The sequence below is a fragment of the Neoarius graeffei genome, chromosome 7 (assembly GCF_027579695.1).
Source record: "Neoarius graeffei isolate fNeoGra1 chromosome 7, fNeoGra1.pri, whole genome shotgun sequence".
NCBI lineage: Eukaryota > Metazoa > Chordata > Actinopteri > Siluriformes > Ariidae > Neoarius > Neoarius graeffei.
In genome coordinates, this window is record NC_083575.1 from 12,361,569 (window position 1) to 12,378,335 (window position 16,767).

At 38.2% G+C, this 16,767-nt stretch overlaps 1 protein-coding gene across 1 annotated transcript in view; it reads left to right on the forward strand.

Annotated features, from left to right (window-relative positions):
- Window positions 1–16,767, forward strand: part of runx3 (RUNX family transcription factor 3) — a 71,059-nt gene that overhangs the window by 24,014 nt on the left and 30,278 nt on the right. The window contains exons 3-5 of the mRNA XM_060925293.1: window positions 7,985–8,253; window positions 9,224–9,380; window positions 12,898–13,002. Coding sequence (XP_060781276.1) covers window positions 7,985–8,253; window positions 9,224–9,380; window positions 12,898–13,002 — 531 coding nt within the window. The remainder of the gene's footprint in view (window positions 1–7,984; window positions 8,254–9,223; window positions 9,381–12,897; window positions 13,003–16,767) is intronic.

The following is a 16,767-nucleotide window of genomic DNA, read 5'->3' on the forward strand; positions in this document are numbered from 1 at the left end:
CATGTCTAATAGGTGTGACTGTCCCTGAAAGAAATGTGGCTGTAAATCAGTAGAAGCATGCGGAATTTACTTCATATAAAGAGCACATACTTGGAAAAATCTGCATCCACCACTATGCCATAGCAGATTTGCAATAGCAGAAACATCCTTGAACACGCATGTGTGTGATAATGATGATAACAGCATATTAAAAATAAGCAGTGTGAGGAATACATGGGCGGCACGGTGGTGTTGTAGTGGTTAGCGCTGTCGCCTCACAACAAGAAGGTCCGGGTTCGAGCCCCGTGGCCGGCGAGGGCCTTTCTGTGCGGAGTTTGCATGTTCTCCCCGTGTCCGCGTGGGTTTTCTCCGGGTGCTCCGGTTTCCCCCACAATCCAAAGACATGCAGGTTAGGTTAACTGGTGACTCTAAATTGACCATAGGTGTGAATGTGAGTGTGAATGGTTGTCTGTGTCTATGTGTCAGCCCTGTGATGACCTGGCGACTTGTCCAGGGTGTACTTGTCCAGTGACTTGTCCAGGGTGTTGCCTGCGACCCTGTAGAAGGATAAAGCGGCTAGAGATAATGAGATGAGAATGAGGAATACATGTGACTACAGTGTTGAAAACAGAAGCTATAAGCAAACACTTAAATTCATCATTCCATTCAGTCTACTTAAAGGCCCAGATGTGATTTAAATGCATCTGATGAGAATGCAGAAGGCATTGTGGGTTGGCTGCATCTGTTATCTCTCTCTCTCTTTCTCTGTCTCTCTGTTTGTTTGCATGCTGGCTCGGGGCAGAAGCCCACTAGCCTGAAACTTGAGCAGACACTTTTTACGGAAGGAATGCACTCTGTGGCTTCGAGGCTCCCTCTCTCTCTGTAATTTGCAAATGCAAAGAACCGTGCAGCCGCCCACGGCTGGCAAAGATGAAAAATCAACCGACTTGTGGTGGCATTATTGCCCCTGTGTTCTGCTTGGGTCAGTGTTTTCTAATTGTGTTCCTTTAGTCATTCTTCAGTGTGTTTTCCCTGCAGACGTGCTTTACTAGAGGCACGGTATGACTTATCATACAGAGGAATAGCACTTGTGTGCCTTTCCTTTACTGAAAATGCATGAAATAAGCAGTAGGGTGGTCCCAAAAATTTTTTTTTAGGATTTTGTTATGACCACCTTACCTTTTTTTTACATTGCCTAAAAGAAGTTATTGTGCGAAATTTGGTTAAGATTGAACAATGTTTAGAGGTGCCACAAAGCCATTAAAGTTTTCACTCAAGACACAATATAAAATAATGTGGCTTATTAACTGTTTCATTTTAATACAAGCAATACAGTAATATAACTTCCTGTGCTCAAAGTAACAATAGCTATTACTTGTCTGTGATTTTCTAAACCCTTCGGTATTATGGTATCTTGTGGAGATAAAAGAACACACTAAGGACTTCCCTAGCAGAAGGAAGCTTTCTCCCAGACCTGTTCCTTGGAAGTGGGACCAATTAACCAAACATAATTGTCCTTTCTGGTTTTGTGCTTTGCACCACCGGTACTACTTGTATTACTGTTGCTAGCCATCTGAAAAACATAGAAAGAAAAACATTCACAACTTCATCAGCATATTACGATCAGTGCTCGTTGTTTAAGAACCTCTTAGTGCATGAAAGTTAACCTTCTATCAGTCTATAAACTCTTCCTGCCTCTTCTTTTTCATAGAAGTGGCATATTCCCTCTAAAACTGTGACTTTTTGGGGGTTTGAGATCTTCTCTGCAACAGTCTACGCACCAGCTAATGTTAATGGCTTAACCCGATTTGCAACCTCGTGTGGCACCTCTAAATATTAACCAATTTTTCTGAAATTTTGCTTGTTGCCTTCTTTTAGCCTATGTAAAAAAAATGGTAGGGTGGTCGGAATATTTTGGTAAAAAAAAAAAATTTCCCATACATTTCGGGACCACCCTGATGACATAAAGCCAACAGTGCATCCAGGTATGTCAAAAGTGTTACTGCTATACTATAAACAACAGCCCTGACTCATTTAGTATATAAAGCAAATGTTTACAACTGTCAGTTAATTTACCAAAGAAGCAATAGCAAAATATTTCAATGCCAAAGAGTGGCAGTGTCAGGAAAAGGGTACAAGCACTTAGCCTATATATATGAACAAGGGTAAGGTTTAACCCATTAAAGTCTCAGGACCAGGAGTCATGCCCAGACTTATAATTTTAGTGTAGTCACTGATATAGAATAATTAGTAGATACGGAATTATATTTGCATGAAGTTAAGTGCATTCACGTTCCCAAATGAAAACCACACAGACAGTACGTTACAAGTCCCTGCTGCGCACATTTTTTTTTTAATGTGTATAGGTTTATTTGCACATAGACTGCAACACATGCATCATCTCAGTGACATCCGCTTTATTGAAAATGCACGAACCGAGCAGCCTGATGAAGAAATGCATTTTAAAACCTCCCTATAAAGCCCTCTGACATCTCGCATGGACCGAAAGCTCTAAATAATCAGATCATGATGAGGCTGCATCTGTCTTGCCATCGCCGCTGATTAAAGCCGAATGAGCTGCAGTCTGATAGCGGGCTCTTTGAGCTTTCCGCGGAACAAACGCTTCTCTTTGAACTCGTGAAAGCCGGTGGTCCATTTGTACCGAGTCACGTCGTTTTTCATCATGTTATTACGCGGCCACCGCGCACTGTCCGAGGTTAAGACATGCGTGCTTTAAGGAGGAGGATTACGAAAAGAACACGCGGTATTAGATGTCCGCTGCACTGGAGCATTAGAAACCATAGAAAGTGCGCGGTGAAGAGGCGGCGGAGGCTCGGGTGACAGCAGCGCGGTTAAACATATTAATAATGAACAGATGCGATGTGGGAGGGACGCGCCAGCGCTGCTGGACTGCCAGTGAATGACTCGGGCCACCTAACACACCCTGAGGCGTATTTATATAATAATAATAATAATAATAATAATAATAATAATAATAATAATAATAATAATAGAATACCTTTATTGTCACTATACACATGTACAATGAGATTAAAGCATCTCCAATAACAGTGCAAACAGCGTGTGGAGAGAGAGAGAGAGAGAGAGAGAGGAGGGGGGAAAAAGAAAAAAATAAAATAAAAGGGGGTGTAGGGTGCACAATCTGAGGTGTATGTGTTGTGTTACATATTATGGAGTGAGGTATTGCACATATAAAGTATTGCACAGAGACAGTCACATTATAAATTATTGCACAAGAGAGTCACCTAAGATAAAATATTACACATTATGAAGTATTGCAAGGTGCACAGACTTGAGGTGTATGTGCTGTGTGTAAGGTGCACAGTCCCGAGGTGTATGTGTTGCGTTTCACATTATGCACATTATAAAAGTATTGCACAGAGAGAGTCATCTTATAAAGTACTGCACATTATAAATTAGTAAATAGTAAAATAGTAAAGTAATAATAATAATAATAATAATAATAATAATAATAATAATAATAATAATACGCAAATATTGACCTGTACACTTTAAAAGCAACAATGTGGACAATTTTCTCTTTCAGTGTTGGATTTTCTCTTAAAATTCTAGATTGTAAGTTCACAGCTGACCAGTGAGTCGCCCCATTACTGAACTGCATTAAATTGCCCCTTACAGGACTCTTTTTCTGACCCAGTGCTTTACAATTTGTGACCCATATTACACCCGATCCGACAAACGGAGAGGGTCCAGGTATTGTACGAATACGTATATTAGGCCTGTTTATTATTATTATTATTATTATTATTATTATTATTATTATTATTATTAACAATAATAATAAATGGCCAATTTTTTTCGAATTTATTCTCCTGTTGCGATCTCAACATTTCCGCCTATTTTGTAAAATTACCTCTATTTTGCAGTTATGTAAAAGAATATGTAACTTTTATCCATTTTTATCTGTTTATTGGTCAAGGCATAAAGTTCATTTCAGGATTGTTAAAGCACTCAGGTCCCCAAGGTGCAGATTTATGTCCCAGGCGTAAGGCCACATATTTTCTGTGTTCTTCAAAAACACGCATTATATCCAGCTGGATAAAAGTACAAAAATAAATGCGGCTTTTTTTGTAGTATTTTCGATACCGGTCTGCTATTATTTTTATGTGAAACATTTTTTTTCATGATTATTCTGATATTTTCCGGTCTGTATTGCCCAGTGTTCTTCTAATCCTCATGCAATCTCTGTTGTCGGGTTTGATAAAATGAGCTAATGATTTTGAGTCGGGATATCAGAGGAGAAACACAGCATTAACAATGCAGAGCTGAGAAACGTTAACTTAAGATCATCTGCCAAATACGTTTGCTTTAAAAAAAAATATGAGATTGAGTATTGTTAATTATTGTTATCTTGCTGGTTAAAAAAAAAATTGGTGTCCAAACGGAAATGTGGTCAGACTGCTTATACTGGAATTTGCTTCATTATTCATTTTGACGCTTTTAACCTTGTTTATTCTCACAAAAATCCGCCAGAAACTTAAAATAGAAAGAAACAGACAGAATAAAATTGAAAGTTGCATGTGATTTGACACTTGCTATTTTTCCACACTACTGGATACAGCTGTAGCTTTAAATAAATAAATCCTTGCACATATTAGCTACAAACTGAAACTGCGATATGTCTTGAGATCTTCTTAAACCCCACTGGTGAATCCTTGATACGGTGAGAGATTATTTCTGGCAAAATGATTTCCGTTTCATTAGACTGCTTGAATGATGGGATTCAACAAAACCCCACAGAGATCTCCCTCACTGGTCAGAATGCACACACGAATAATATTTAGAGAACTCGTTTGCATATTGACACCTTCTGCCATGTCAGTATAAAGAACAGGACTCCGTCAACAAATTACACATTCATTATGAAATCAGAATTCAATATAGCAATAAGACAACTCGGATTTAATGCATGTTTATATATATATATATATATATATATATATATATATATATATATATATATATATATATATATATATACTACCGTTCAAAAGTTTGGGGTCACCCAGACAATTCTATGTTTTCCATGAAAAGTCACACTTTTATTTACCACCATAAGTTGTAAAATGAATAGAAAATATAGTCAAGACATTTTTCTGGCCATTTTGAGCATTTAATCGACCCCACAAATGTGATGCTCCAGAAACTCAATCTGCTCAAAGGAAGGTCAGTTTTATAGCTTCTCTAAAGAGCTCAACTGTTTTCAGCTGTGCTAACATGATTGTACAAGGGTTTTCTAATCATCCATTAGCCTTCTGAGGCAATGAGCAAACACATTGTACCATTAGAACACTGGAGTGATAGTTGCTGGAAATGGGCCTCTATACACCTATGGAGATATTGCACCAAAAACCAGACATTTAGTAGAATTTAGCTAGAATAGTCATTTACCACATTAGCAATGTATAGAGCGTATTTCTGATTAGTTTAAAGTGATCTTCATTGAACAGTGCTTTTCTTTCAAAAATAAGGAAATTTCAAAGTGACCCCAAACTTTTGAACGGTAGTGTATGCATTATGATAAAATTACAAATTACATACATGTGTCAAAAGGCTATTCTTCTGGTAGTGGCATTGGAAACTACAATGGGATTCTGAAAAAAATTACAGCATCAAATGGAGGAAGAAGAAGAAAAAAAAGAAGACATTTCAATTCATCCATATTATTATTATTATTATTATTATTATTATTATTATTATTATTATTACTACTACTACTACTACTACTACTACTACTACTACTACCATATTGTTTGCTTTCAGAAATTTTAATCATATGCTTAAATGAAAGAGTTTAATTCAGGGCCATTTACTGTGCACAAGCTAGTAATAGCAGTCCATTTAAATCAGTTACAGAATTTTAAATGTACGAATTTAAAAAGTGCCCTAGCTGCACTACCCTACTAACTATTATACCAAAATAACTAAGGTCGGAGCACGATTTTGACACAGACTACTATTTAGTACACTCGTATGCGGTTTTGGACGCAGTCTGTGAATCTCAATCTCTCTCTCGCTCTAAACCTCAGGCTCATTTTAAACGGCAAACGCGCCTACTAGCGGTGACGCTCTTATGGGAGGGAAGGGTGTGGCGCGTCACGTGAACCGCATCTAGCTCCTTACAAGAGCGTTCCGGAACAGACGTAGCTTATAACACGCATAATCACTGCTTATCATCACCCTGTTAGCACTGTGTAATCCATGGCATTCCCCCATACATTAAATTCTGATATGAATTATTGAAATACTTAATTGAAAAACTTGCTTTTTAAAGAGTATGCATACAATATTGACTCATGTCAAATTTATAAAATGTTGCATGTGCAAGGTATGATTTATTATTATTATTATTATTATTATTATTATTATTGTTGTTGTTGTTGTTGGTAGTAGTAGTAGTAGTGTTTTGTTGTTGTTGTTGTTGTTTCTGTGTTTATGTGGTTAGCTTGCTCTCGGTGTTGCCCTCCATAATTCTTTGAGCCACAACTAAGGTTTATTTTTTTAATACTTTATTTGCAGTTCCATTAGTTAATCATACCGTTATTAATTCCTATATATGTTACGCACTATGCCGACTGACATTCAGAACCATTTAAGAGCTGTGATAATGCCCCTCACCAGTGCCAGCGTGTTTCTGCTTTCTTTTTAGTAAAGGATACTTTACTAAAAAAAAAAAATTATTAATTAATTTAAAAAAAAAACACCTAATGCTCTATATTCCTTCACTTGAGCCACGGACGTACTCCTGTTGCACCAGCACACGTGCTTTTTAACAGGTAAAACTTTATATCCTTAATAAAAGAGCTCGGCTAATAAAACTCGTACTGATTTATAATGAATGTGAGAGATGATTAAGAGGTCCTAATTTCAGTGCGCTCAGAAGGCACTGCGCTCTGACTGGGCTCCTGCACACAGATAGCGCTTTCGCTTTTGCTCGGCGAGATTCTGATTGGTCGAAAGAAAACCACGCCCAGACTTCTCGGCGGTGGAGCAATCGGAGCTCGGAAACTTCTAAAATGAGTTGAGTAAACACTGGCGTGTGTAGAGCACATTCAGCCTGGAGAGCAGCGGGCGCGCATCGGAGACTCAAAAAGAAAAAAAAAAAAACTTGACGGCGAAAAGGATCACACAGACTCAGGGTGGATCTGATCAGCATTAAACAACAACAACACACATACAAAAACTGGCAAGGGACTTCATGCTTTCCTGATTTTTTGCTTCTGGAATAAACAAGAGGCTTTTTATTTGAGTCTTGTCGGGATCTGCAGTGAACCGAAAGTCGATGAAATCCAGCGTGCGCTTCTGATGGACGGAGACGCAAACTCTACGAGAGAGCAAGTAGTGTTGTGAATACACCGGGAGCAAAAAAGAAGTGCATGAATTTAGACAAGTCATAGAATCAGAGAAACCTGCAGTTTACGACTCACCAATAGTTTTATTATTGTTATTATTATTATTATTGATGTGTGTTCATTAAAAAAGAAAAGAAAAAAGAAACAGGAGTTAGTCCGTGACGGCTGACTTCTGAGTGTGATCTGCATCTGGCACTAAACCGCTGTGCAGAACAGCAGAGGCTTCATTTGCGGTTTCGTGCTTCTTTATTTCTTTTTGCTGAAGTCAGTGGGAAAAGCGCAGAGCTGCAGTTAACGCTTCGCACACTGCATCCAGCGCTGCTCCGCACGCCAGACAACCCGGTTATCTCGAATCTCCTCAAGCAATTAATCTAACAATAGGAAAAACTTAAACCGATATATATTTCTATTTCTTTTTTTTTTTTTTTTTTGCTTTAATTCGTGTCTGGACCGCAGCTTTTCCATCATCATACGCGCGCAGATAAACAAGCATTAGGTTTTGGGGTGTTTTTTTAGGCTATTTTTTTTCCCGTTATTGTTTTTTTTTTTTTTTTTGCCTGACTCTGAAGTGGCACTTACACTCCACGGTTTCGTGATGCATATACCTGTAGACCCGACCACCACCAGACGGTTCACACCGCCCTCCACGTCATTCCCGTGCGGGAAGCTCGGCGGCAGTGACGGCAGCGCGGGCGGCGGCGCGAGCAGCATGAGCGCTGCGGGTCCTCTGAGGTCGCGGCATGCGGCGGACACGCGCTCCGTGGTGGACGTGCTGGCAGACCACGCCGGAGAGCTCGTGCGCACCGACAGCCCCAACTTTCTGTGCTCCGTTCTGCCTTCACACTGGCGCTGCAACAAAACTCTTCCCGTGGCCTTCAAGGTAATCTCTCTCTCTCTCTCTCTCTCTCTCTCTCTCTCTCTCAGCTCTGGTCAAGTCCATCAAACCTATTTATTTATTTATTTATTTATTATAAATTGATATTTGAAAATATTGGGGTTTTTTTTACCTTTTACACAAACGTACAAATTTTTTGCAGCACGTTTCATCCTTAAATCTGTAAGAAAACCGCAAGTCGGGGGAGTTAGGCTATTTCTCGCTGCATGGCCAAAACAAGAAAGAGTTGCTGACTTATGCATCTTTTTTTTGGTGCATATTTTTATATCCATTTACTCATCTCTGTCTTGAGGCTTATTTATTTCTCTATTTTGCAGAGCCATTTTGAATTTTTCGTTTGTCAGTTTGATGGCCAACGTCATCTATACTGTTAATATAAATAGTATGCGCATATTAATAGCCACATTCACACTGTCTGTACCAGACACGCATGTTTGAGTAGTTTCTAGCCTAACAATAACTCTTCTTTTCACGTTTAACATCAAGTAATTTCATACTCATCATTTGGATTGTTACTGAATAATTCCAGTCTCGGGCTTTACATGACGATTTGGCAGTGGATGGTGCATGCCAAGCCAGTCACACCCAACCCAACACATATGATCTCTTAACTGAAGCTTAATAATAATTTCCACTCTTGTTAAAGCTTAAAAGCTTTTGCTAATAGTTTTTATGGACTGAACCCTCGTAAAAATTTATTGGGAAATGTAGCATGATTTAGATGTGATAACTGATTAAATAAATAAACAGTTATCTTGTTTATGTATATAGACTATATGTTTGTATAAGTGTATAATAGCAATGCAGTAAGTATGTTATTGGTGTATTGTTGTAAGGATATTTATTATACAGAAGAGTGAGTGCCAGCTGATGTGGTTTTGACCAAAGCTTTCTGCGCGCCTCTCTCTCTCCGTGTGTGTGTGTGTGTTTCATACCTGGGTTACCTGTGGTGCAGGTGGTGGCTCTCGGTGATGTCCCCGATGGTACCCTGGTCACCGTCATGGCAGGAAACGACGAGAATTATTCGGCCGAGCTGAGGAACGCGTCCGCCGTCATGAAGAACCAGGTGGCCCGTTTCAACGACCTGAGATTTGTTGGAAGAAGCGGCAGAGGTGCTTAAATAGCATACATAATTTAAAAATAAACTACACTCTTCTATAAGAGCTTACTAGAAATAATAAACTAAATATGAATTCATATCATATTTAAATAAAAAATAAATCAAGGCCAGAAAAAAAAAAGTGAGTGACATGGCCTGAAACCCAAATGCATCCCTGTTGGATTTATAGTGCACTACATAGGGTGCCTAATCTTATTATTTCCTGCTTAAGGAATATGGATGCATTTGGGATTTATCCCAGATCGTTTGTTTTGCAGAGATATTTTGCAGAGATCATGAATATTTTATGTGATACATTAGAAATACTCCAGGCTACACGAAGAAACATAATTAGTTTGGCTCGGAAGTATTTTTAAAGCCTAAATGTTTGTGTGTGGGTTTTTCCCCACAGGTTAGCTTGTTTTTGCACACCTTAAAAAAAAGAAAGAAAGAAAGAAAGAAAGAAAGAAAGAAACCTCCATCCTACACAGCAGAGATTCTTTCACAGCCCCTTTTCCCCTCGTTTCCTCTCTCTCTCTCTCTCTCTCTCTCCTCACTTTTTTCCGGTAAACGCCAGACTTTTAAACAGTTACAGACGGATGAAGGGAAAGAGGAATTAAAAAAAAAAAAAGTAGCCTACCTTTCATTTCTGCAGTCAATTAGCTGCCGACTCCTGCTGCAGTCAGTCTCCTCTCAGTCACAGCCGCCAGCTCTGGCTGTTTAGCTGTTAGCGTCAACATCAAAATAAGCTCGTTTATCAAAAACAAGTCGAACACCTTCCTCTACCACCTCTACCTCCATGGTAGCCTGTCCTACTATTCTGGCACATTATTGTCCACATATCATTAATCAATAATCATTCCAATTAACTTGGAAAAGCAAGTTGGCACAAAAAACATTAAGTTATCCTAAATTATTCTTTTTGGGGGGCTTTTTCCACCTTTATTGGATAGGACAGTGGAGAGACAGGGAAGGCTTGGGAAATGACCTCAGGTCAGGATCAAACCTGGGTCCCCGGATTTATGGTATGGCGCCTTATCCACCTGAGCCACAACATGTTCTTTTAAGCTCACATAGAAGAGTATTTTATGTTGAGTTGACTTCCTTTAGAAGTTCAGTCCAACAAATTGTTTAGTTGAAATAAATTGAAATAATTATGCCAATGAGCAAGTTGGCACATCATGGTTCTAAATTGAGTTTACTCAAAATCCTTTGGCAGCAGGTTGTGTTACATTTTTAAGTTAGCTTGACTATTTTTTTTTTACAGTGATTTAGTGTGCATTACATTTTTTAGTTAACACAAACCTCTCAACACTTAAGTTCTACTTCACTTTGCCTATTATTACACAAACAGAAACAAATACCGACATACAAGGAGGGAATTCCCTGGCCTCTGTTGAGGAAAGCTTAGTCTAGACTCCTATACAACGTCTCGTGTCAGTTTCCACGGACCTCTCACTCCACCTGACCATTGAAACTTTCGAACTTGTGAAGTGCGCATGCGCAGTGGCATCGGTTAAGGGGCGTCAATCAGCACTTGAATATAAGTTCACTTAACTTAATTTTCCAATTCCTATGAACTTGTGATGAAGGAAAGGTGTCTCAACTTTTTTTTTTAGTTACTTGAACAATTAGAAGGGAAATTTGTTCATTCCACTTAGAATCCTTTTTTCACTCAACAATTTTGCAAGTTACATTTTTTACAGCCTCTCGTGCGCAATAATGAACCAAAACCACACTCGTGGAAATAATCCAGAACATTCTGTATGATTAGCCTACAGTATACTCCACAAAACATGATTTCCCCCTTCATTTAATTTGAAAATATGGCGTACAATAGAGTACATAAAGCCCACTCAAAATAAAATGTACTGAAAGATTAATAAACTATCCATGTGCTAGTGAAATAGGCCTGCTGGCTTTAGGCTAAGCTGAATCAATCTTTTGTGGCCTAAGTATGTCTTCTGAGGTGACTCTAAAAATAATGTAGTAGGCCTACTTGGTTATTATTTCCTACTTTATTCCCATAAGCCCTTCTAAAAATATAGTATACTAGGCCCATTATATTCATATATCTTTCTATAGCCTACTAAAATAACAATTTAATGAAAGATTACTCCTATCATGTGCTAGTGAAATACTTCAGCTTTAGGTTGAAATTACTTTATTTCCATAAGCCCTAATGAAAATGTAGTCCATACGATACAGTACATTAATTTCATATCTTACTATAAATACACTTTATTGAAAGATTACTCTTTTATACACTCTACAAAAAGTGCATTTTACAAGTACATATCTTGAGTTTACTCTAAAATATGGTCACGCTCTCACTATACTTAGTAATTACTTTACTTTCATAAGCCCGTATCATCAAGAAAACTGGATATTAAGTTCATATATCTTGCTATAGCCTACTAAAAATAAACATACTGAAAGATTACTGCTTTATACACGATCCATGTTGGAGTGAAATACTTACTTTAGGCTTAAGTGGGACAAAAAAAATGCATTTAAATGCTCCATCTATTTACCTTCCTTATCAAAATATAATATGGACCTACATCACAATACAGTAAGTTCATATACACTGAAAGTAAACTAAACAAATTCTTGATACATTATCCATGTAGATGTACTTTAGATTAAAGTGGGACCAAAAGTATATTTAGTAAGTAAACATAATAGCAGTTTAGTCTGAAGATACTGTTGCACAGTTGCGATACTTTCTAATTATTCTGGGAAAACAGTCAGGAAAATATATTATGCAATACAGTAGCCTACTTTAAATTTAGAGATATATATTCATAGGCTGACACATTAAATATTAGGTTTAGGCTAAACTTGGGCAAAAAAAGCACATGTTGAAAGTAAATGTCTTAATTATTTCAAAATAGTGTAATACTGTAGCTACAGTGTTGGTTTCAACATATTTCTGAAGAATGCTTGGAGAGTTATGCATGCAGATTTTGAAAAAAACAAGTACAAAATCAAGTTGGTGGGGAAAAAGATTCAAATTGCACTACTGTCTTTGCATTAGTGCCAAAAATAGAGTACTGAAGGATTCCTAAAGCGGCTAGAGATAATGAGATGAGATGTAACCTAACAAAATAAATAAGTAAACATGAATGTAATATAAATAGACCTCAATATTAACATGCATTTCAGAATTGCATTATTAAATGAACTGCTATATTCCTACTTGTGGTGTTTTGTTTTATTCAGCACTAGAGATTTTCTTGTGACTACAATAAGAATAATGCAGGTTCATTTTGAACATTCAATTTGCTTACGGGCACTGGGTGGAATCTGAGTCTTTTCCACACATCATTTATACAATTGATTTCTGACCATCTTAAAAAGTATTTGGTTGACCAAAAGTGTCCCACCACAGTGTGGAAAATGACAGCAAATTAAACCCAAGCCACATGACCACCGAGATAGATGGGTGGTAAATAAAGGACCCTTACCCACTTCCTCTTGTTGCCCACAGGAGATGCGTTGTAAATCATTTCCTTTCTGTATTTCAGGAAAGAGTTTTACTCTGACAATCACTGTATTCACTGGACCCCCACAAGTGGCCACATACCACCGCGCCATCAAAGTCACAGTGGATGGGCCACGAGAGCCGAGACGTGAGTACCCAAAACACCTCTTTTTATGAGTTTTATTATTATCGTTATTATTTTGCTTTTCATTTGTCGCTTTAATACCCATGCTTGAACAAACTGGAACCATGCTTCATGATTTTTTGAACCACAAACAGCTCTCTCAAGTCATCTGTTATCTTGGGGCTATTTTTGACAAATAGACCAAGTGATATAATCTAAATTAGATTTGAATTGCTGTGTGATCCTGGTGGTGTGTGCAAATGTAAAGCTACGGTGTCGTCTGTTCAATAGTACTGTGATATGTGCTAAATACAAACCAGTAGTCACTGAGTCTGTGGCTTGATCTAAAATAGATTTAGTCCTTATAACACCCAGTCCTGGAGTTATATTAGTCTATGTGAGTCATGCAGCAGTTCTAAAGTTTGTGTCATGTTTACAGATGATGTAGCATCACCCGGATTTGCTGCACCAGTGGGTTGGCATTAGTTATAACCTTTGTTTTCATTAGGACGATTTCAAAGTATCAAAGGTACTTTTTATCAGATGCCAAAGTGTAAATTCAATTATATTTCTGCTCTAGGCATTGGCAAGGAACAAATAAAGTGGCAAACAGGAGGTAGGGCTTTCTTGGTGTTACAACTTAGTAAGAAACATGGCAATATAATGATGGGGGGTAATTATCAAAGGGGCAAGAGACTGAGATGTTGCTCTAGAACTTACTTCTTGACACAAATCATGTTGGAGTAAAGTAATTGGCCAGTGTATGATATTTTCAAGAGGCCTATACTCACCCCTGGTGGAATGCCAAATTCAAGTTAAGAAGGTTAATTTCTTGAGAGTGTTTTAAAGAATTTTGTTTGAGAGATCAAATAAGCTCTGCAATATACACAATCTAAGAAACCAGTGATTTCGGTATTCATTAGACAAGTTATATTGAGTTAATGATCAAAGGCTGAGGCATCAAGGAAAAAGCATAGGTGTTATTCTCGAAATGCCCATGGCTAAAACAGATGCATGAGTCAAATCTCCTTTTGTCCTGTTTGAAGACAACAAAAGTGGCAGCAGAAAATTCAGGTGAAAAATGTATGAGTGTTGCCAACGTGTGCACACTCAATGTGTTAATAGACGACACAGACAGCCCTTTGTGGTTTAGAAGGTTGCCAACCTCAGTTGTGGACTCTTATTAAGCCTAGGCCTTTCCCTCATTAGTCAGACCACTAAGAGAAACAAGACGGCCTCGAGCCGCAAAATTGTCAAGGTCTCTTTCTCCCTCTTCCACTGGGGTTGAACCCTTGACCGCACGAGAGCCTGCTGACTTAACACTCTTCAGTGGTTCAGTGGGATGGAGTCAGGTCTAATAGGGCTAATGCAGGGCTTGACCACAGAGTCATTACCACTGGGAGGAAAGAGCGAGAGACAAACATGCAGAGTGAGACAGCAAGACGCAGAGACGTAGAGCCGAGGGTTGTTTGTGTTCGTGTGTTCGTGCTTCCACAAATGTAAAGAAGAGCAGCGTGCATGCAAGAAAGCAAACTGGCGGCATCGAGCATGCATGCAACACATACACAAGGTGCTAAATTTGGCTGTGCAGATGAGAATGTTATCATGTAGTTTCGTGTGCCTGGGAAAAAAAATCACATCATGAAAGTAAGACATTTTCAGTATTTATGTTTAGTGCAAGTAAACAGTTGTGATCTTTTGAAAGTGTTATGGATAAAAATGGAGATAGAATTAAAACAAAAATACTTACGCAAGCCAATCAGCTACTTATTACTGTGAGTGATAATGGAGACAAGGAGACTTACCGATTGGATGTTATTGGATTAATAACACATTCTGTCAGATTTTTTTTAATCTCATTTGTGACCACATATAATGATAGTAATGTAATTTTCTAAACCTAAAGAACTAAGAGCTAAAAAGGCTCCTTTTGGTACTGAAGTTGAGGTTAGTTTTAGGTTTAGGCTTAGCTTTTAGAAATAAAACCATGTGTGTGGAGATGTAGTTATGTGTATCCTGCCTCTATAGTTCATGAAATACACTATATGTGAGACACGGTGGTGTAGTGGTTAGCGCTGTCGCCTCACAGCAAGAAGGTCCTGGGTTCAAGCCCAGCAGCCGACGGGGGCCTTTCTGTATGGAGTTTGCATGTTCTCCCCGTGTCTGCGTGGGTTTCCTCCAGGTGCTCTGGTTTCCTCCACAGTCCAAAGACATGCAGGTTAGGCTAATTGGTGGCTCTAAATTGACCGTATGTGTGAATGGTTGTTTGTCTCTATGTGTCAGCCCTGTGATGACCTGGCGACTTGTCCAGGGTGTACCCCACCTCTTGCCCATAGTCAGCTGGGATAGGCTCCAGCTTGCTTGCGACCCTGTAGAAGGATAAAGCAGCTAGAGATAATGAGATGAGATGAGATGAGATATATATAGAGAGAGTACTGTGCAAAAGTCCTCGGCACATGTAAAAAAATGCTGTAGACCACAAATGTCTTAAAAAATAATGAAATTAAATGTTTCACCATTAAAAAAAATACTATAAACAGCAGTAAGCCATAATAAATGAAACAAAGTCAATATTTGGTGTGAGACAAGACAAGCCTTTGCTTTTTTTAAAAAAAAATAGTAGTTTCAGGTACAGTGAGTGCAGTTTTATAAGGAAATGAGCTGTAGGTTTTACTGAGCATCTTACAGAACCAGCCACAGTTCTTCTGGACACTTTGACTGTCACACTCACGTCTTCATTTTGCAGCAAAACCCAGCAGCCTTCATTATGTTTTCTTTTTTAATCTGAAAAATCTCTTATGTCAGGAGTTCAGACAGCGGTCAGTATGGTGGTTGCATAATTGATGAATGCACCAATTTTTTTTCAGATTTCATGCATTTTTAGATGGGATTTTTTATACTTTTTACTGATGCTGCTTATGCTCCATACATAAATTAATTCACGTAGCTTAATCTCCAGCTTAAATATGGATATATTGAACCTACGCACGCTCCAGACCATGGCACTGTGTCTGGAGCATGGTTTTGTTTTGATAGCTCAAAGGCTTCCCCCCAAACATTGGTTCCTCATTGGCTAGGAAAAAGAAATTTCGGCATGTGACTGGGGATACTCTAGTGCATTGCGGGATGTGTGCGTATGCAGCTTTCTGCGGGATGTGTGCGTATGCAGCTTTCAAACCAAATATACTAGAGCTCGTTCAATGCTCAAACCATACAGTTGAACTGTTAGCGAGTCTTGCAAATTTGTCACAAATTTTCCAGGTAAGTTGACCGATCTGGAAAAAAAAAGCATATGTAGCGTGAGAAATTGATCTGTTATGCCCAATATGGTGCTTTCATTTTGATTATTTAATCTGAGGAACAAGTTTCAGAATCATCAGTTATATGCAAATGAGGTTAAAATATGCTAATATGCACATTTACTTCATGGTGTTTCCAACCACATTTTAAATGATTGCCAGAAGCATGGTTAAGCTACTGAAAGCATTTTCAGCCAAACGTACTGACAGAATATAAGATTTGTCTACATTATTTAGGCCTAATTAATGCATATATGCAAATTATATTAGTATATTAGTTGAGACACTTTAAATATGTTCATGGCCCACAGAAACTTCCAGGTATTATTCAAGCAATGAAATGAAAAGAAAACCTGACGTTACCATTTATCCTCATAAATGAGATAATTTTATGCTAATTAGCCTCATTAATTATGCATGAAGGTTAAAAAATTGAAACGCCTGGATTATGTGGGGAAAAACAATGTATCACAGAAAATTGAATCAAATG